General features: G+C 55.1%; 1 protein-coding gene across 17 annotated transcripts in view; it reads left to right on the forward strand.

Moving 5' to 3' along the window:
- Positions 1-19,466, forward strand: part of ATP2A3 (ATPase sarcoplasmic/endoplasmic reticulum Ca2+ transporting 3) — a 34,241-nt gene that overhangs the window by 4,537 nt on the left and 10,238 nt on the right. For 6 of the 17 annotated variants that reach the window (XM_081579895.1, XM_081579899.1, XM_081579902.1 and 3 more), the window contains exons 2-15: positions 5,689-5,771; positions 7,555-7,659; positions 7,843-7,981; positions 8,243-8,323; positions 8,578-8,663; positions 10,333-10,797; positions 11,618-11,706; positions 11,880-11,982; positions 13,048-13,179; positions 13,556-13,681; positions 15,183-15,401; positions 15,569-15,904; positions 17,492-17,712; positions 18,698-18,900. In XM_081579895.1, the coding sequence (XP_081436021.1) occupies positions 7,618-7,659; positions 7,843-7,981; positions 8,243-8,323; positions 8,578-8,663; positions 10,333-10,797; positions 11,618-11,706; positions 11,880-11,982; positions 13,048-13,179; positions 13,556-13,681; positions 15,183-15,401; positions 15,569-15,904; positions 17,492-17,712; positions 18,698-18,900 (2,242 nt within the window). In that variant the 5' untranslated portion in view covers positions 5,689-5,771; positions 7,555-7,617. Of the gene's footprint in view, positions 1-5,415; positions 5,434-5,662; positions 5,772-7,554; positions 7,660-7,842; positions 7,982-8,242; positions 8,324-8,577; positions 8,664-10,332; positions 10,798-11,617; positions 11,707-11,879; positions 11,983-13,047; positions 13,180-13,555; positions 13,682-15,182; positions 15,402-15,568; positions 15,905-17,491; positions 17,713-18,697; positions 18,901-19,466 lie in introns of all 17 variants that reach the window. The other 11 variants (XM_081579897.1, XM_081579900.1, XM_081579903.1 and 8 more) reach the window with 3 other exon arrangements.

Here is a 19,466-nt window from a genome sequence, read left to right on the forward strand (position 1 = left end):
AGCAGCTCTCTGAGGCATGGCTGGATCTGCCCACAACACTGCGGGTACACAGTTACCTTGCCAACACTTCACCTCTGGGGGCTGGTCAGCCAAGTAGGACTGACCACTTCAGGTGGGGCCTGGAGACCAGGGACAGCCCAGGCGGGTAGGGTGGGGTCTGCCCAGCCAAGGTCTCTCCCTGACTTTGCAAATGAGAGTTTAATTGCTCTGCAAATTTACCTTTGAGGAAGACCTTGGTGAGCACTTGCCTCACCTGGCTGGAACCAACATTTAGAAGCCGAAATACCAGTTTCCAATGGAGGAAGGAGTCAAGGGGGGAATTAAGGGAGCAGATGGTGAGTGGAGCCTGGGAGCAGTCTTGGCCTTGCACCTCCCTTCTCCTGGGCTCTGGGCTGTGGCCCCAGGGCTGAACCGTGGGGCAAGTGAATAAACAATTCTATGAGGCTCTGGGTGGACCTAGGGATGACTCAGCCCCTGCCTTCCCTAGAGGTACGCCAGTACTGGAGCAGGAGGCAACATTGATGACCAGTGAGAGAAGGACTCTTCCAGGAAGCCCTCCTGGAAGTTCCAATGAGGAGATGGGGAGGTACCCTGCACAGAAGGGACTGTGAAAGTGAAATCTTGGAGCAGGGCAAAACCAGGGGCAACCCTGAGGCATCTTGCTTGGCGGGTGGAGGGAGGGCCGGCCATCTAAGATATGAGAGTGATTCTGGACAGGTGAGTCCAGGAGGGTCTTGAAGGTTGGTCTTTATCTTGTAGGCCCAGGAGAGCCATGGAAGGTTGGTGAGCAGGGTAGGGTCATTCATTCATTCTGTTTTATTGAGTGCCTACTGTGTGCCAGCTGCTGTCCCAGGTGCTAGGGACACGGGAACTTCTGTTCCCTGTTGTCATGGCTAAGGTTTACTGAGCAGTCACCATGTGCTGTGCTTCGTACATGTTATGCAACCTCACGAGGTGGTTGCTGTTATTATCCTCATTTTCCAGACGGGGAAACTGAGGCACAGCCAGGCTTAAAGTGACTTGCCCATGGTCACAGAACTACCGAGATAATAGGTTTTGAACTCCAGTCCTTGGACCAGACTCTCTGCTCTAAGCTGCAGAGTTTCTCTGATCACATCCCAGGACCCTACAGGCCAGCCCCACATTGGGTATCTGTTGACAGGGTATCTGATTCAGTCTGGCAACAGTTACCCAGAGTAGGATTTGGTCAGAAGAGGCCACCATATGAACAATTGAGGCAATATTGGGGGGAGTCATATGCCCCTGGATTGCCCCAGTGTGGGTCTGGGAGGGGCAGCATCTCTTGCTACTGTCTTGGCCCATGAGGCTTGGTGGATGGCATCAAGAGATGGGGCATTCTCCTTGGAAGGGCCAGCCGATGATGGCTTCCAGCCCAACAGTCAGGACATGGGAGATGATGATCCTTCAGGTGATCTTGATTGGGGGAGGCTCAGGGACCACTGGGGTGGGAAGCCAGGACAGTCTAGGAGTGAGTGCAAGAGGTCCAGAGCACGGGTTCGAGAGCCAAACTGCCCGAGCTCAAAACTCTTGCCTGCCACTTCCCAGCTGTGTGACCATGAACTAGGTAGGCACTCAACCTCTCTGTGCTTCTACTCTGTAAAATGGGAGTAATAATCATATCCTCTTTCCTGGCTTGTTTGAGAATCACAAGAGAGTACTGCACACAAGGAGGTGATTATCCTGTCTGTGGAGCACCTCCTCATGTGTTAGGTGCACAAGGCCCAGCCGTTCATCTCCAGAGATGAAGGAGGCATGTGGCACACTGCTTGGTATAGGAGTGCTCAGTCGCTCACTCGTGTCTGATTCTTTGTGGCCCCATGGACTGTAGCCTGCCAGACTCCTCTGTCCATGGAATTTTGCAGGCAGGAATACTGGAGTGGGGTGCCATTTCCTTCTTTAGGGGATCTTCCCGACTCAGAGATCGAACCCATGTCTCTTGCCTCTCGGGCACTAGCAGGTGGATTCTTTACCACTAGCGCCACCTGGGAAGTCCTTTGGTATATAGTAGGTGCTTAATAACTGTTACTCAGTAATGATAATAATGCTCATTCACACAGCAGCCCTGCAGGGTGGGGGTGGTACTCCATCTTCCAAATGAGGCCCAGGGCCCCCCGGGGAGCCAGCTGCTCAGGCAGGACCGGAAGCAGGTGCATTTCAGGAGCAGGGACGGGCCCTCCTGCATGGATGGGGGGGGCATCTGCAGTGACCTCATGGCTTACTGAGCCTGCCCTAGGAGCAGGCGGTGGGGATGGAAGGGATGCCTTGCTCTACCCCGGTAGAGGCCAGGTCTGGGGAGAAGAGAACACCGGTCAGGTCAGGCCCTGGTTTCTGGGCCAATTCTCCAATGGAGCAGGGTCCTTTAGAGGTCATCTCAGCCATGCCCCAGCCTCAGAGCACACATCAGCCTGCTTCTGCCATGCTCTATCCAGGAGTTTCCTCAACGCTTCAACCTTTGCAGATGTCTTCAGGATTCCTGACCTAAGGAAGAGTTTATCTGTAAGTCTCACCTGAATACAACCCCCAGATTTCAGTGGCTTGAAACAATCCACTTCATCTCTTGCTCACACTGTACATACACACCTCTGTGCAGCTCAGTGTCTCCTGACTCTGTGACTCAGGTTCACAAAGCAGATACCGTCACACAGGTGCTGGTTGCTATAGCAGAGGGTCAGAGAGCTCCAGACTGTGCTGTCCAGTGGGGCAGTCACTAGCCTTGTGTGGCTGTTGGAGTTTCAATGAATGAAAATCAATTTAAAATACACCTACTGGGACTTTCCTGGTGGTCCAGTGGCTTAAGACTTGGCTGCCAATGCAGGGAGCCCAAGTTTGATCCCTTGTCAAGGAACTAGATTTTACATGCCACAGTGAAAATGGAAATCCCACACGCTGCAACCAAGACCTGGCACAGCCAAATAATTAAATATTTTAAAATAATAATAAAGAAATAAAATGTAGCTACTTGGTCACACTAGCTACATTCCCAGTGCTCAATAGCTCTATGTGGCTGGTGGCTACCGTATCAGACAGCATGGCTACAGGACTCTTCCATCACCGCGGGACGTCCCACTGGACAGTGCCATTCTCCAGCAGTTCTACATTCCAGCCCAAACTAACACACATCCTTCTTTTTGCAACTCGCACAGGAAGATGGGATGTGCAGTCCTACTGTGTGTCCACAAGGTGCGGAGAATGAGAAGTCCTGGGGGACTAGCATGATAACGACCACCGAGAGTGGACCTTGGATCGGGCTGTGGGTCAGCAGCAGGGGACAGTCAGGTGGAAGGGGAGAGGGAGCAGACCCGGTGAGACCAGCAGGTGGAGGGCAGTTTGCAGTGGGGACTAGAGCTGGTGGCTGCTGCCCAGGTGGCTCAGATGGTAAAGTGTCTGCCTGCTATGCGGGAGACCCAGGTTCGATCCCTGGGTCGGGAAGATCCCTGGAGAAGGAAATGGCAACCCACTCCAGTACTCTTGCCTGGAAAATTCCATGGACGGAGGAGCCTGATAGGCTATATAGTCCATGGGGTCGCAAAGAGTTGGACATGACTGAGCAACTTCACCCACTAGAGCTGGTATGTTCAGGAATAGGTTTCCCAACCCCAGGCCTCACTCCTATCCAGAAAAAATGCCCTGAGGAATATGGTGGCCTCAAGGCTACACGCCAGCAGAGGGAGGGGCTAGGTAGACAGAGGGAGGGATTCGGGTGAGACTTACAGATAAACTCTTCCTTAGGTCAGGAATCCTGAAGACACCTGCAGAAGTTGAGGCGTTGAGGAAACTCCTGGGTAGAGCATGGCAGAAACAGGCTGACGTGTGCACTGAGGCTGGGGCATGGCTGAGATGACCTCTAAAGGACCCTGCTCTATTGGAGAATTGGCCCAGAAACCAGGGCTGGCCCTCCCCGCTGCCTTTCCTGTCCACTTTAGCTAAATAGATCAGAAGGAAAAAGTCTGTTTGATTTTAATCTCAACGCAGGACACTGGAGATTACATTTTCCACGGAAAATGTCAGCTGTTGCCTAAAATAGGACTTTGGAGAAAATGCTAGAAAGTGTATTTTTAGGTTATATGTTTTCCTCCTGGATTCCTGCAGCCCAGTGGGCTGCTCAGTACTCCCCATGGTTCAGCTGCCAGGTGCAGACCCCAGACCTTCCAAACGGGTGGTCAGGGTAGGGGGCGCCCGTGGGAAAAAGTGCTGGCTGGTGCTTGAGCTGAAAGCAGGTGGGCAGAGGCAAGGACCCATGTCAGCGAGGAGGAGGGAGGAAGAGCCAGCCTGGGGTGGGGCCTCGGGTTCTGCATTGTTAACAAGCTCCTGGGTGACCCCGATGCTGCTGGTCCAGGGAATGTCCTGGGAATAGCACGGGACAAGAGGAGACAAGGGTCAGTTAGGCTCGGTCTGAGAGAGCCCTCAGACAACCCTGGGCAGGTTCTGAGATCGGCAGAAGCAGGGAGAAGCCCTTCCAGGGCCCCTTTCCACAGACCCAAAAACACCCCTGCTTGCTGTGTGACCTTATTCAAGCCACGCATCCACTCTGGACCTCAGTTCTTGCACCTGCAAGACGGGGTCAGCATTCCCACCTACCTCTCCTTTAGGCTATTGGGCAGATTCCCAGACTCAGCTACTAGGGCAGCCAGCTCCACCTGTAACATGGGTGCTTCAGGACCTGAAGGAGATGAAAGTGGAGCCTGTAAAGGGACAGCAGGTCCTTGTGGTGTTTGGGGACATGGTTCTTCAAAATATTCTGTGGGTCTGGGCCTCGACAGGCTGACTGGGTCCTCTCTGAGCCTGCTGGAGTGGATGGCCTGGGAGGGGACAAGCTTACAGTCAGCCTCCAGGAACTGAAGCCCGGGGCGCTGGCTTCTGAGGTCGTGCCCAGGGAGCCCTGGGTGGGGTGACCCCTACAGTGCTGAGGCCTTGTCCCCTTGGTCCCGGAGAAGCAGGTGTGTCAGAGGTGGCCTGAGCCAGTTTTCTCAATTTGAACGAAGGGGCCACCCTACCGTGGGTAGAGGGACATTGAACGGGACCGGGTGGGCATCTGAGAAAGGGCAGTGCAGGGAGCCCTGAGAACTACCAACTCCAGGTCTCAGTTTCCCCTCTGTGCAATGGAGGAGGAACTGGCCTGGATGGTCTGGAGGGCCCTGGCTCGGTTCTTGTCCCAGGATGAGTCAGGTCACAGAAGGCCATCCTCAGCCAGAGTCAGGTTGGGGAGGAATGTGAAAGTATCCAGGCTCAAACAGTATCCACATGTTCTGTGACCTCAGAGACCTGGGGGGAATGTGTCCTGCCCATTGTGGGGGTTCTGGTGGGCACCACAGGGAGGGGACCGCTCAGACTCGGCTCGATAACCCAGTAATTTCTTGTCTCCTCATGGCTCCTGTGGCTGCCTGGATCCTGCAGAACTCCCGACCGAGGAAGGTGAGGCTGGGGCCAGGGCAGCCTGCAAGGGCACCAGATGACACCCCGGGCCAGTCACCATCAGGTGGTGTCCTCCCCTCCCAGGCGGGTGGGGCCTGGCTGAGCCCCCAGCATTGCCCGTCTGTGCCTCTCAGGGCCTCGGGTTCTCCTCCTTCAAATGGAAGGGAGGGAGGGAATGGGCCACTGCACCTCCGCATGGATGCGGTTGGTCAGTTGGTCAGGAGCCCAGCCCTCATGTGGCGCTCCCGTTCCCAGGGAAGTCCCTGTGGGAGCTGGTGCTGGAACAGTTCGAGGACCTCCTGGTTCGAATCCTGCTGCTGGCCGCCCTGGTCTCCTTCGTAAGTAGCCCTTTCCCATGGCATCAGGCAGCCTGGGCTGGGGGAGCCTGGCAGTGCTCAGAGGCCCAGGCTCTGAGCCACAGGGCTGTCCTCTCAGCCGTGGGCATCCCTGGGTCCCTACCCACCCCCTTTGTTGTTCAGTCGCTCAGTCGTGTCTGACTCTTCCCAACCCCATGAACTGCAGCACGCCAGGCTTCCCTACCCTTCAATAATATCTCCCAGAGTTTGCTCAAATTCATGTCCATTGAGTCAGTGATGCCAGCCAACCATCTCATCCTCTGTCACCCCGTTCTCCTCCTGCCCTCAATCTTTCCCAGCATCAGGGTCTTTTCCAATGAGTCGGCTCTTTGAATCAGGTGGCCAAAGTATTGGAACTTTGGCTTCAGCATCAGTCCTTCCAGTGAATATTCAGGGTTGATTTCCTTTAGGATTGACTGGTTTGATCTCCTTGCAGTCCAAGGGACTCTCAAGAGTCTCCTCTAGCACCACAGTTTGAAAGCATCAATTCTTTGCCCAGCTCCTGTCCTTGCCCAAATCCTCGCAGCCCCCACAGTGGACTCCTGGCTCTCATCTGTCCCCTCCAGCCCCTCTTCCACCCTGGCTTTAGAGTGAGCTTGCAAAAGCACATCTGATCCCACCCCTCCCTACCTTAGTGCAGGGTTTCTCAGCATCAGCACCGTTGACTTCTTGGACCAGACAGTTCTCTGTGGCAGGAACCGTCCTGTGTATTGTAGAGTGTTTAGTATCATCCCTGGCCTCTGCCAACCAGATGTTGTTAGCACCCCATAGTTGTGACAGTCAAATCTATGGATATTGCTGAATGTGCCTGGGGGTGGGGGTGGGGGCGAGTCCCCCAGGCTGAGAGCTCATGCAGTACCTTCCATAGCTCCTTAGAGAGACTTCAGACCTCAACCTCCTGCAGCTGCCTCCTGGCTGCTGCTCCCCATTGCTGCCCCCCGTGACCCCTGCCTAGACTCCTTCTGGACCCGCAGGGCCATGGGCCCAGGGTGGAGCAGTGGGGAGGGGGGCATTGGTGGCTGAGCAGTAGAGACCCAAGGGTCATGCAGGGAATGGAGTCCAGAGGGTGGTTGTGACTCCTGCTCCCAGCCCTGCCCTCCAGCCAGTAGGGGCCCAGCCAGCTAAGTCTGACCATCCTGGCCACTCATTGTCCTTTGGAAATTGAGGACTCCTAGAAAAGTATATTCAGGCCAGTGCCCAATACAGCCAAGCCAAAAGGGTTCTGGTACCCCCTCCTCAGAACAGATGGGCACATGGAGGCCTGGAGAGGATGACAAGTACCCACTTGGGCCAGGAGGTGGGAACAGACTGGAACCAGGTCTCCCGCCTCCAGGCCTGGGCTCTGGCTGGTCCTCTGACCAGAGGGCCATTAACCTGAGTTTGCAGCAGGATCACCTGGGCTGCTTCAAACAGACTGCTGAGGTCCACCCCAGAGTTGCTGGCTCAGCAGGTCTGGGATGGACCCCAGGAATTTGCATTGCTAACAAGTTCCCAGGTGATGCTGCTGCTGGTCTGGGCCCCACACTTGGAGAACCACAGTCAGGCCAACAGCGACCCCGCGACCCTGAGAGTGGGTAGGGTGGGACATGGGCTGGAGGGAGTAGTGACCAAGCTGAGGCCTTCTGAGAGCGGACCTCTCCAAGTCCAGGGCTCCCCAGGGGTACTTCCTCCCAAACGGGAGCAGACAGACCCAGTATATAAAGGAAATGGCAGGCAGACCCTGGCCCATGGCATAGCCGCCACTCACCAGCTCTGATCCCGGCAGGTCCTGGCCTGGTTTGAGGAGGGCGAGGAGACCACGACAGCCTTCGTGGAGCCCCTGGTCATCATGCTGATCCTTGTGGCCAATGCGATTGTGGGCGTGTGGCAGGTGGGAGACTCGGGGGTGGGGCTGCGTCCTGGGGTCTCCCAGCTGCTAGGTGTCACCTTCACCTGATCCTGGAACCCTGCAGGTCCTTCTGCTTCCAGATCCATCCCAGGCCCCAAGGGGTATCCTTCCAAGGGGGTGGCCTGCTAGGGCCAGCATGGATAGACAGCCTTCCTGCCTCTGCAGGAACGCAATGCGGAGAGTGCCATCGAGGCCCTCAAGGAGTATGAACCTGAGATGGGCAAGGTGATCCGTGCGGACCGCAAGGGTGTGCAACGCATCCGTGCCCGGGACATCGTCCCTGGAGACATCGTGGAAGTGGCAGGTGATTCGGGGGTATTCTCCTTGCATTATGAGATGCTAATGAGCCCACCCTTCTCTTTCTGACTATGCGTTGTAGAGGGGGGCTGTTGGAACCCTCTACAGCTCTTTAGCCAGAACCCCATCGAATGGATAAGGGAACTGTAAGCCAGGGGACAGCTCAGCCCTGCTTCCCAGCCCTGGCCTTGGCTTCTGGGAGCCCTGCTGGCTTTCCTGGGAAGGGGTGCCCAAAGCCACACTCAGCCCAGCTGTTCTCCCTCCACAGTGGGAGACAAAGTGCCTGCCGACCTCCGTCTCATTGACATCAAGTCCACCACACTGAGAGTAGACCAATCCATCCTGACAGGTGAGGCCCAGAGGCCAGGGGATGGGGTAACTTTACACGGGGCTTCTCGTTTCTTTTTTAAAATATTTATTTATGTATGTGTATATTTGTCTACACCGGGTCTTAGTTGTCCTTTTGATCTTCAGTTGTGGCATGTGGGATCTAGTACCCTGACCAGGGACTGAACCCAGGCACCTTGCAGAGGGGAGCGTGGAGTCTTAGTCACTGGACCACCAGGGAAGTCCTGGGCTTCTCATTTCTGATTCCACATCCAGGTGAATCTGTGTCTGTGACCAAGCACACGGACGCCATCCCAGACCCCAGAGCTGTCAACCAGGATAAGAAGAACATGCTGTTTTCTGTAAGTGCCTTATAATAAAAATAAAAACATTTAGATGAATCAGTTAAAGCCCTATGGGAAAGAACCTCACAATCATTGAGAATACGTGGAAATTTCTAGTAATAATAATAGCTGTGTTCACTGGAGGCTGTGTGCTCGGCCCTGTTCTAAAACCTTTACCTGTATTAATTTATTTTATGCTCGTATCGCCTTTTAAATAAGTACACTTGTCTGCATTTTCCAGCAAGGAAACAGGCACAGAGAGGTTAAGTAAGTTTCCCAAGGTCACACAGCCAGTGAGCGGCAGAGCTGGGATGTGGACTCAGCCATCTGACCCCAGAGCTTTTCTCCTACCTGCTAGGCTTATCCTGCTTTAAGCTGGAGAGGGGCAGAGCTTGTATATAGTCACTCAACGGAATCCTCCAGAGAGAGGAGCATTGCCAAAATGGTGGAGGATGTCAGGAACCATTTGTTTCTCAGATAAGAAAACTGATCCCTAAGACAAGACACCAGGGAGAGTGTCTTCTCAGGGAGAGTGATGGGGTTCAGCTCTGGGGGAAGGAATCAGCCCCTGTGGCCCCAGAGAGACCTAACCAGTGATGCTCATGGGCTGCCTAGTAATAGCCTGAAGCCAAGCACAGAGGCCACAAAGAGGAGTCAAGCCAACTGGCAGTGGCCCTGGGCGCTAAGTTATAAAGTGTCCGCAGAAGTGAACAGAAAGGGAGAAAGCGATATTCACCTGCAGCTCTGCTTGAGGGGAGCGCCCCACCTAGGTGCCCGGAAGCCTTGGATAAGCTGCTTTGGGTGGGGAGGGGACACCAAGGGGCACGCTCAGGCATCAGCAGCTGTCACAGGAAACTTTCTGAGGAGGGTGCTCTGTCCGTGGGATTTCCCAGGCAAGAATACTGGAGTGGGGTGCCATTTCCTCTTCCAGGGGATCTTTCTCGTCCAGGAGTCAAACCTGGGTCTTCTGCATTGCAAGCAGATTCTTTACTACTAATGCCACCTGGGAAGCCCTTCCTTAGCAGAGGGGCCTGTATGTGGGGGCAGGAGCTGCATGGCTCAGGGCGGAAGAGATACTGAGGCTGCCAGCACCCACCTCTCCAGCCTTGGCACAGGGCACCCATCTGAAGGGGATGAATTATGAGCTTCCCCGTAACAGCTGTGTTTCTCACCTCTGCTGGACCATTTTACAGGAGAGGACACGGAGGCTCATGCTGGCCAGCCCTTGCATTAGGGCTTGGGGATCTTACTGGGGCCTTGGGAATGGATGGATTTAAGCTCAGATTTTCTGGATTCTTCAGTAAATACTGTTTAAAACTGTTTACCTGAGATCACAGCAGCACCCCTATGTGGCTGTTTTGGTTGTGTATGAACCTCATTTTAATTGGTGGGTGCTGTGCTGTGCTGTCAATATCAGCTGTTGCTGCCTCTGTGCCAGACCCCATGCTGGCACTGGGAATGTGGCACCGAACCAAGTCCCTGCCTTCATAGAGCTGACACTATCAAGGCGATGACAGTCATAACTCAAGACTACATAGCTGCATCTGTCTGGGAGCACTAAGTGAAATGGAGAAAGAGAAAGCCAGGGAGTGGGAAGAGAGCCCTAATCCCAGCCTGAAGGGGTCAGGGGTCCTGGGCCCCTGCTTAGGTGCCAACCAGCCCCTTTGCTTATCCCTCCCTTGGCCAGGGCACCAACATTGCATCAGGCAAGGCAGTGGGTGTGGCAGTGGCCACGGGCCTGCACACCGAGCTGGGTAAGATCCGCAGTCAGATGGCCGCCGTGGAGCCAGAGCGGACGCCCTTGCAGCAGAAGCTGGACGAGTTTGGGCGGCAGCTGTCCCGCGCCATCTCTGTGATCTGCATGGCCGTGTGGGTCATTAACATTGGTCACTTTGCTGATCCCGCCCACGGCGGCTCCTGGTTTCGAGGTGCTGTCTACTACTTCAAGATCGCTGTGGCCCTGGCTGTGGCTGCCATCCCCGAGGGCCTCCCGGCTGTCATCACTACTTGCCTAGCACTGGGCACGCGGCGCATGGCCCGCAAGAACGCCATTGTGCGGAGTCTGCCCTCTGTGGAGACCCTGGGCTGCACCTCAGTGATCTGCTCGGACAAGACGGGCACGCTTACCACCAATCAGATGTCGGTCTGCCGGGTGAGTGGCTGCAGCCAGCTTGGGTGTTGCTGTGTGATGCTCAGCAGGCTGGGCTACCTCTCTGGGCCATTCCCCGACTCCAGAGATGGAGGGGAGAACATGTGCGCTGCCCCATGGTGGGAAGCAGATCCAGGTTTTCCTGGGGCAGAGCAGCAAAGCCTGGCTGGATATGCATCATTTGGACACGTGTCACTCTGTAGGATCCTGGCAGGCCATCTGTGAGCCTCAGTTTCCTCATCTGAAGTTTTGGGTTTGTAAGCCCTGCCAGGTGACCATAAAGGACATAGGGGAGGGTCAAGTACAGCCTGGGCATCCAAGCCAAGCGGGGCCTGGACCCAGGTTTTATCCTGCTCCACCGTGACGCTCTGTGGTCAGTGCCTGTCACCCGATACACCAGCTCCAGTGACCTGGGAAGGGCCCATGCAGGAATTATTCATTCCCTGGCACTCAATCCCAGATCCTGGGCTTGTGCCCACATGCTCCAGGGAGTCTGGCTGAGACTCCAGCAGGTCTCTGGGGTAGAGGAGTGGGTGGGGTGATGCTGAAGGCTGTGGGTTTCCCATTCTCCCAGGCCCCCTGATCACTCCTCTCCCACCCCTGCTCCCGTAAAACCCTGGAAACCCACGCTCGGTGTCTGAGACCTTAGTCCCCCACAGAAGGGCATCAGAGGCTGCCGCAAGGGCGGGGGCACCAGCTTGCTTTGCTGCCCTGCAGCCCCTGACTTGCTAGAATCCCTAGTAGGACTTCATTTGAACAGTCCTACTAGGGATTCTGAAACAAGGGTTTGAAAAACACATGAGCACACCCTTGTGCTCCCCAGATGTTCGTGGTAGCCGAAGCCGGAGCGGGTACCTGCCGTTTGCACGAGTTCACCATCTCGGGCACCACGTATGCCCCGGAGGGCGAAGTGTGAGTGCTCGGCGAAGGGGCACAGGTGGGCGGGGTTTGCGGATGGGCGGGTCTACGTAAGACAACTCTTGAGAGTTGTCATTGGCGAGGCCTCCTGGGGGCGGGGCCAACATACTGGCCATTCCCCCAGGGGCGGGGCCAAGAACCCAGTTCTGACCGCTTTGGCTCCACAGGCGTCAGGGAGAGCGGCGAGTGCGCTGCGGGCAGTTTGATGGGCTGGTGGAGCTGGCGACCATCTGTGCCCTGTGCAATGATTCAGCGCTGGACTACAACGAGGTGGGCCCCTACCCCCTTTGAGTGACTTCCCTAGTATCCAGGCGCTCAGAACAGACCGTTCTCCTAGAGTATCCAAGCTCCCAGGGCTGGAGGTCCCTGCCCCTTGGGAGTGCCACACCCCAGGAGCACTGCCATACCGGTCCACTCCACACTCTCCCCTCCTTCTTCCTCAGTTTGGCTTTAGAACCTTGCTCTGGGGCTGCTGAGCTGTAGGGAACTGTAATGTAAAAGGCAAAAAGTCCAGGGGTGCCTGGGAGAAGAGGTTTGGGGGACAAATACTAGGAAGTTTTTAAAGCAAAAGGCACAGCCCAGAAATGGCCCACAGGCCACTATAGCCTGATGTGATCTAGGGAGTGAACGCTCTTCCTTGTGGCTGGAGCAGAAGCATGGTGCACATGGGAGGCTCTTCACCCCTGAGTGGGGGCACTTGGCCAGACCAAGTCAGTCTGATGCCCAGCGGAGGGCAGCAGACAGACAGCAAAGGGTTTAGAGCAGGAGGGTGATATGGTCAGATCTGCATTCACAGAAGATCACCTAGGTCTTGGTGTGGAGGACAGAACAGACTGGGCAAGACCGGGGCCAGGGAGCCCCGTGTGGTCATCTGGGCCCGAGAAATGTCAGCTGAGTCCTGGCTGGGGCTTCAGGAAGAGGGGAGAAGGCATGGGTTGGAGAGAGTTTGGAGCCCAAATCCTGGGACTTGGTGACCAGTTAGGTGAAAGAGGGAGGAGCTTAGGTAGCTTCTAGCTGCCATTCTGGCTGGAACAGTCACTGGAGTGTCACATATAGAGAGATGGAGAGGTAGACTGAAGGTCCGAAGGGAACCAAGTCCAACAGGCAGCAACTGCATGAGTGGGTGTGGAGCTCAAGAGGGAGGTAGCAGTGACCTGGGTGGGCACAGGCCGTTGTGAGCCCGTGAAGAGTGGTGGAGGCAGGGGCATATGAGGCCTCAGGGAGAGAAGGGGGAGGGAAGGAGCAGGGCCTGGGAGCTCCAAGGGTCAGGGAGTGAGTGGGAGGTGAGGCCAGGGGCCTCCTTGACCCTCACTCCCTGTACCTGGTCCCCCATAGACCAAGGGTGTGTATGAGAAGGTGGGAGAGGCCACGGAGACGGCCCTGACGTGCCTGGTGGAGAAGATGAATGTTTTTGACACGGACCTGCAGGCCCTCTCCCGGGTAGAGCGAGCTGGTGCCTGCAACGCGGTGAGCAGCCTGGGGTGCTTGACCACAGTCTGTGTGGCTGGGGCTTCTGGGGTATCTGGAGAAGGGAGAGAGGGGAAGGAGGTCCTGGGAGGCTTCTGGGAGGAGGAAGGACCTCAGATGCCTACCTAGTAAGACTGGTTTAGGGAGAAAAGAGAGGAACGGCTGAGTGTGGGCAAGGACTTGGAGTCAGAAATTACCCAGCCTGGTCAGGAAATGGAAATTCTGGGACATTTCTGGGGCTGGAGAGGGAGATGGATGCCTTGAATGTCAGGGTTAGAGGAGGATAGATTCACCACCGTGTAGGGAGCAAGAGGCTCTTCACGGGGCCGAGCAGCTGGCCCTGCGCCTCATGCCTTGACCCGCCCGGGCCCTGCAGGTCATCAAGCAGCTGATGCAGAAGGAGTTCACCCTGGAGTTCTCCCGAGACCGGAAGTCCATGTCAGTGTACTGCACGCCCACTCGCCCTGGCCTGGCGGCCCAGGGCAGCAAAATGTTTGTGAAGGTGGGCCTGCCCGACCGGCCTGGGGCCTCTGCTCACCTGGAGTCCCCGGGGGCCAGCTCTCCAGCCCTCTGACGAGCCAGAGCCTGCAGCCGTGGGACACTGGGGGAGGTGGGAGACCCTTGGCAAAGGGATGACTCCAGAATGAGGGTGGTCAGCCTGCCATGGGGAACTGGGAAGGGGGACCAGGTGTAGGGCAGGGAAAACCCGGGCCAGATGCTGAGGCCTGCCCCTCCCTGTGGTCCCAGGTCTGATCTGAGTGGCACTGCCTTGCCACATGACCTCGGGGTCACCAAGCTCCCACATGGGCCTTGGGTCCCCGTCTGAATAGTGGGTCAGGCTGGACTGTCTCAGGAGCCCTTTTGCTTCTGATGGGGACTGTTGAAGTGGTTGGTGTCCAGACTTGGTGCTTTGTGTCTTGGAAATAGTCCTAAGGAGGGAAGGAACCAGCTCCATCCAGACTCTCATTCATAGTCCTTTCTGTCACGATTTTGAATCTAAAGTAGGAATCAGATTAAAGCAGAATCTTTAAAATCTGCTTTTAAACTTGCAGTGGGAGGTTTTAACCTGTTTTAAAACAAAAAGCTTCTGTATTGGAAGCTTGGACTTCTTAAAATACCTAGTACTTGACCGTGCGCGCGCGCACACACACACACACACACACACACACACACACACACACACGCGAGCGCAAGGGACTTCCCCGGCGCACACGCACACGCACATGCACACGCACACGCACACGCACGTGCGCGCGCAAGGGACTTCCTCGGCATTCCAGTGGTTAAGACTCTGCACTTCCCTGCAGGAGATTCAGGTTCCTTCCCTGGTGGAGGAGCTAGGATCCTTCATGCCCTGTGGCTCGGCCACAAAAAACAAATGAACAACCCCCCCGCTAGCGTTTGGGGTAACTTTTTGGAGAGGGAGAAGTGACTGATGGAGGATTCAGAGGTTCTTTCCAGGCCTGGGACGAGGTCCAGGATGAGACCCCAAGGCCAGTGAGAAACCTGGCACCCCACGACCACCCTCCAGAGCCACACCCCCCACACCTTCAGCCGGGCTCTGTTTCTGGTCCCCCAGCAGGGCTCAGCCCACTTCCCGATGCAGAGCACCCTACAGCTACAGAATTGGGATCATGGGAGCACCAGCCTGGCAGGGCAGCAGGGTCTGCAGGAGGGTGCCATTCCCACCTTGTCCCCCAAAATGCTGTGTCAGGCCTTCTCAGCTGCAGGCTAATTGCCAGCGTGGGAGGATGTTCTGCTGAGGGCTTCACACTGCATCACACTCGATGTGAGCCCCCCTACCCTCTGGGCTCTCTCACAGTGGGGCTCACTTGATTCCCGCTCCAGCTTTCTAAAAGATGGATTCTGGTGCATACCTTATTGTGTGTCCCCTTGGGTGACCCTACTTACCTGAGAACTGGGCCTCAACTCACAGTTAAGCAGGAGGGAAGGGAGGGGTCCTGACTGACCAAGTTGTCTCCTCACCTGTCCTGCTCCTGCAGGGGGCTCCTGAGAGTGTGATTGAGCGCTGCAGCTCAGTCCGTGTGGGAAGCCACACAGTATCCCTGGACACCACCTCCAGGAAGCAGATCCTGGCCAAAGTCAGGGATTGGGGCTCAGGTTCGGACACGCTGCGCTGCTTGGCACTGGCCACCCGGGACATGCCCCCGAGGAAGGAGGACATGCAACTGGATGACTGCAGCAAGTTTGTGCAGTACGAGGTGGGTGCTGGGACCCCCAGGGCCGTGTGTTCATCTGCAGTACGAGGTGGGTGTGCAATAGGAGGTGGGTGTTGGGGCCCTGGGCCCGTGTGTCCACCTGCAGCGCTGGGCAGGTGGCAGGTTGAGGATGGGTCCAGGCCCCGCTGGCATCTACCCCCTCCCTACAGACGGACCTGACCTTCGTGGGCTGCGTGGGCATGCTGGACCCTCCGAGGCCCGAGGTGGCTGCCTGCATCGCACGCTGCCACCAGGCGGGCATCCGTGTGGTCATGATCACAGGGGACAACAAAGCCACAGCTGTGGCCATCTGCCGCCGGCTTGGCATCTTCAAGGACACGGAGGACGTGGCAGGCAAGGCCTACACGGGCCGCGAATTCGATGACCTCAGCCCTGAGCAGCAGCGCCACGCCTGCCGCACGGCTCGCTGCTTCGCTCGGGTGGAGCCCGCCCACAAGTCCCGCATTGTGGAGAACCTGCAGTCCTTTAATGAGATCACCGCCATGGTGAGGCCACAAGCTGGGAGCCTGGGGGAGGTGGCGGGCTGGGGTATGGTGGGAAACACTGACCACAGGGCTTAGAAAGAGCAACTGGCCAACCCCGGCCTCTGCTTCATTCTTGTTTTTCCCAACATCTTATTTCAAAAAATTTCAAGCCCAAAGAGAAGTTGAAATGATTTTTATAGTGAATGCCTGTAAATATCTGCCATCTAAAGTCTATAAATAGCATATTTGCTTTATCACATACCTAACCATCTACCCATCTTTTCTTAATGCATTTCAGATTCAGTTGTAGACATCAGTACACTTTGCCCTCACACAGGAGAGGGAACTTTACCATCAACCCATGAGGTTCCTTTATGCACCTTCTCCATCAGGCCCCTGGCCACAACTCACAATCTCTGCTCTGATTTTTTTTTTGCATCATGGATTATTTTGCCTCTCGTGGATTTTCACATGAGTGGGATCATATAGCATTTGCTGTTTGTGTCTGGCTTTTTTCCTTTGAGGTTTATCCATGTTGTTGAGGGATTCAGGACCATGATTTTTTGCTTATTGTTCAGTGGCATTACACTGTAATACCAGTCTCTTCATCCCTTCACCTCTGGATGAACACTTGGTTTGGTCTCAGGTTTTGTTCTGTCTCATTCTTGATTGCTGACCTTTTCATCAACACGGATCATATCCTTAACCTGATCTCACTCCCCACTGTCTTGACCTCAGTTTATAATCTTGACCTCCAGCCTATCCCAGTCCTTTATGTTGACCTTAATTCTTATATGTGGCTCAGTCTTGACCTGATAATGATCTGGGCACCAACCTTGACTTGACTACAACTGTAAACTTGTTCTTGGCCCTTATTTTTGACCTTCACACTGACTTGGTCCCTGACCTCAACCTTAAACATCTTAAACTGATCTTTTACTCAGTTCAACCTTGATATGGGTTCCAGTCTTGACCTGGACCCTGATCTGATCCCTGACATTGACCCCCCTCCCAATCTATTACTTTATGTTGACCTCAACTTTGATCTGGCCTTCAGTCTTGACCTTGACATCAACTCTAACTTCTACCATAACATCATTCCTGATAGGGACCATAGCCTTGACTTGATCTCTCCCTTAGTCTAATTTTTTATCTTGAACATGAGTCCATTCTTGACCCTGTCTTTCACCTTGGCTCCAAACTTCACTTTAACTACAACCCCTAACTGACCCTGGGCCATGACCTTCACCTCATTCCTGACTTGACCTTAACTTTGTCCTTAACCTCAGTTTCATTTTCTACCCCACATCCCACTTTGATTTTATCCTTGCCCTCAGTGTTGACTCACCTTCTTCCCGTCCTCACCTCACTATCTTCTCTGACCTTAAACTTGACCTTCTTCTCAATTTTGTCCTTGTCTGTGCTCCCTGCCCTGTCCTTAGGCTCATCCCCAGATCAGTTTCTAGGCTCATGACTTTACCATTGGTTCCGTTCAGCTGTCTGCTTCCTCGGGGACAGCCCCTAAACTTGGCGACAGGCTGAGGGAGGGGAGTCAGGCAGGTGGCAGGGAAGTTTCTCAGGCATGAACCCACCTAACCTGGCCCTCAGACAGGAGACGGAGTGAATGACGCCCCAGCCCTGAAGAAAGCAGAGATCGGCATTGCCATGGGCTCTGGCACGGCCGTGGCCAAGTCAGCGGCGGAGATGGTACTCTCAGACGACAACTTTGCCTCCATCGTGGCTGCGGTAGAGGAGGGCCGGGCCATCTACAGCAACATGAAGCAATTCATCCGCTACCTCATCTCCTCCAACGTCGGCGAGGTTGTCTGGTGAGGCCCTGTGTTCCATCCTCCCAGCCCTCTGGACTAGCTGTGGATCCCCAGGACAGGGAAAATGCCTGGTCTGGGATGGGGTGACAGGGAGAATGCCTGGTCCTGGGATGGGGCTGCAGGGATGACGGGACCCATGTTCTGTCCTGGAAGACTGGGGCCTTCCAGAGTCCCACCTCAGGGTGGACAGGAACGGGGACACCCCATCATTCTCCAGAACCCCTGATGTACTTTAGTCCCCAGGGTGGTGCTGGAGAAATCCCCTGGCACCCCTCCAGCCATGACCTTCTTCCTACTTTCAGAGTCCTGCAAAATGGGAGAACTCACCTCACCTTTGGGCAGTAATATGTTCGTGTGTGTACGTGTGTGTGTGCACATAGGGTGTGTGCCTGAGTGAGAGGCGTGTGTACACGTGGACATATGAGTTCCTGTTCATCTTTGGGCATGAATACAAGCACCAAGGATTTGTGCTCGCATGTAATTGTGTATGCACTTAGGTTCACATGTGGGTGATGCCTGTGGCGAATGGTGAGCACACGTTTGCCTGGCCGTGTAAGAATTCTGCATTTGTGCATGTTGGGGCAAGTGTGTAGGTGTTTGCTTGTGTTTTGTGGGATTGTGTGCCCTGCACTAGGTTTTTTGCACACATCTGTGAACAAATGCGTATCTGCTCAGGCACACACTGTCCACATGTGTGTGTCTATCTGCGTGTCTTAAAGAGAACTTGTGTCCTGTCCTCAATAGGAGAGGCCTAAAGGGCAGGTCTGTCCAGGCCCCAGAGCTGGGACTGGGGGTTATGGGTGGCCCAGTGTGAACAGAGTGTATGCACCCACTTCTCACTCGTGCACACACATCAGAACCAGTAGAGCGAGGCAGGGCTGCTACAGAGACAGTGGGGGGCACTCCCGGGCCTGGGGTTTGAGTAGGAGCTGGACCTTCCATTTGCTGGGGGCTCATGTGCTGGGGCCCATGACTCTGGTTCCAGCATCTTCCTCACGGCAATTCTGGGCCTGCCCGAAGCCCTGATCCCTGTGCAGCTGCTCTGGGTGAACCTGGTGACGGATGGCCTACCTGCCACAGCCCTGGGCTTCAACCCGCCAGACCTGGACATTATGGAGAAACGGCCCCGAAACCCTCGAGAGGCCCTCATCAGTGGCTGGCTCTTCTTCCGATATCTGGCTATTGGAGGTGAGTGGGGCCCCAGCTTTCACTGGGGTTCCTGGAGTTTCCTAAGACCCTTGTATCAGTTATACTTACAAACTCCAGACCAATATGACTCAACCTGGTTTATGTCAAGAGAAACTATGTGGACTCATGTAACTGAAAAGATTATGTATGCTTCAGGCATGGCTGGATCCAGCCCCTCAGACTATCATTGGCATATTTTAGCTCTGCCTGAGCTTCATTCTCAAGCAGGTGCCCCTTGGGGTGGCAGGATGGTTGCCAAAGCTCCAGCCCTCAGACTTGCCCCATTACAGTCCCAAATAAAGCAGAAGAAAGAATCTTATCCTATTACTCTTGTAAAAATAGGATAAAATTCTCAGGCCTATTCTCCACCCATGTTGTGTCACCTGCTTATCCCCTTTCCAATCACTGTGGCCAGGGATGGAGCGGATGCTGATTGCCCATCAGGGTCACCACTGACCCCGAGGATAGGTGCTACATACTAAAGGGGGAGAGTGGTTCCCTGACAGAGATTCAGCGAATTATTGGGAAAGGGAAACAGATGCCAGAAAACCTCAGGTGTCCACTAT

This window comes from Giraffa tippelskirchi, chromosome 3 (genome assembly GCF_054371585.1).
Source record: "Giraffa tippelskirchi isolate mGirTip1 chromosome 3, T2T-mGirTip1v1.2.pri, whole genome shotgun sequence".
In the NCBI taxonomy this organism is placed as follows: Eukaryota; Metazoa; Chordata; class Mammalia; order Artiodactyla; family Giraffidae; genus Giraffa; species Giraffa tippelskirchi.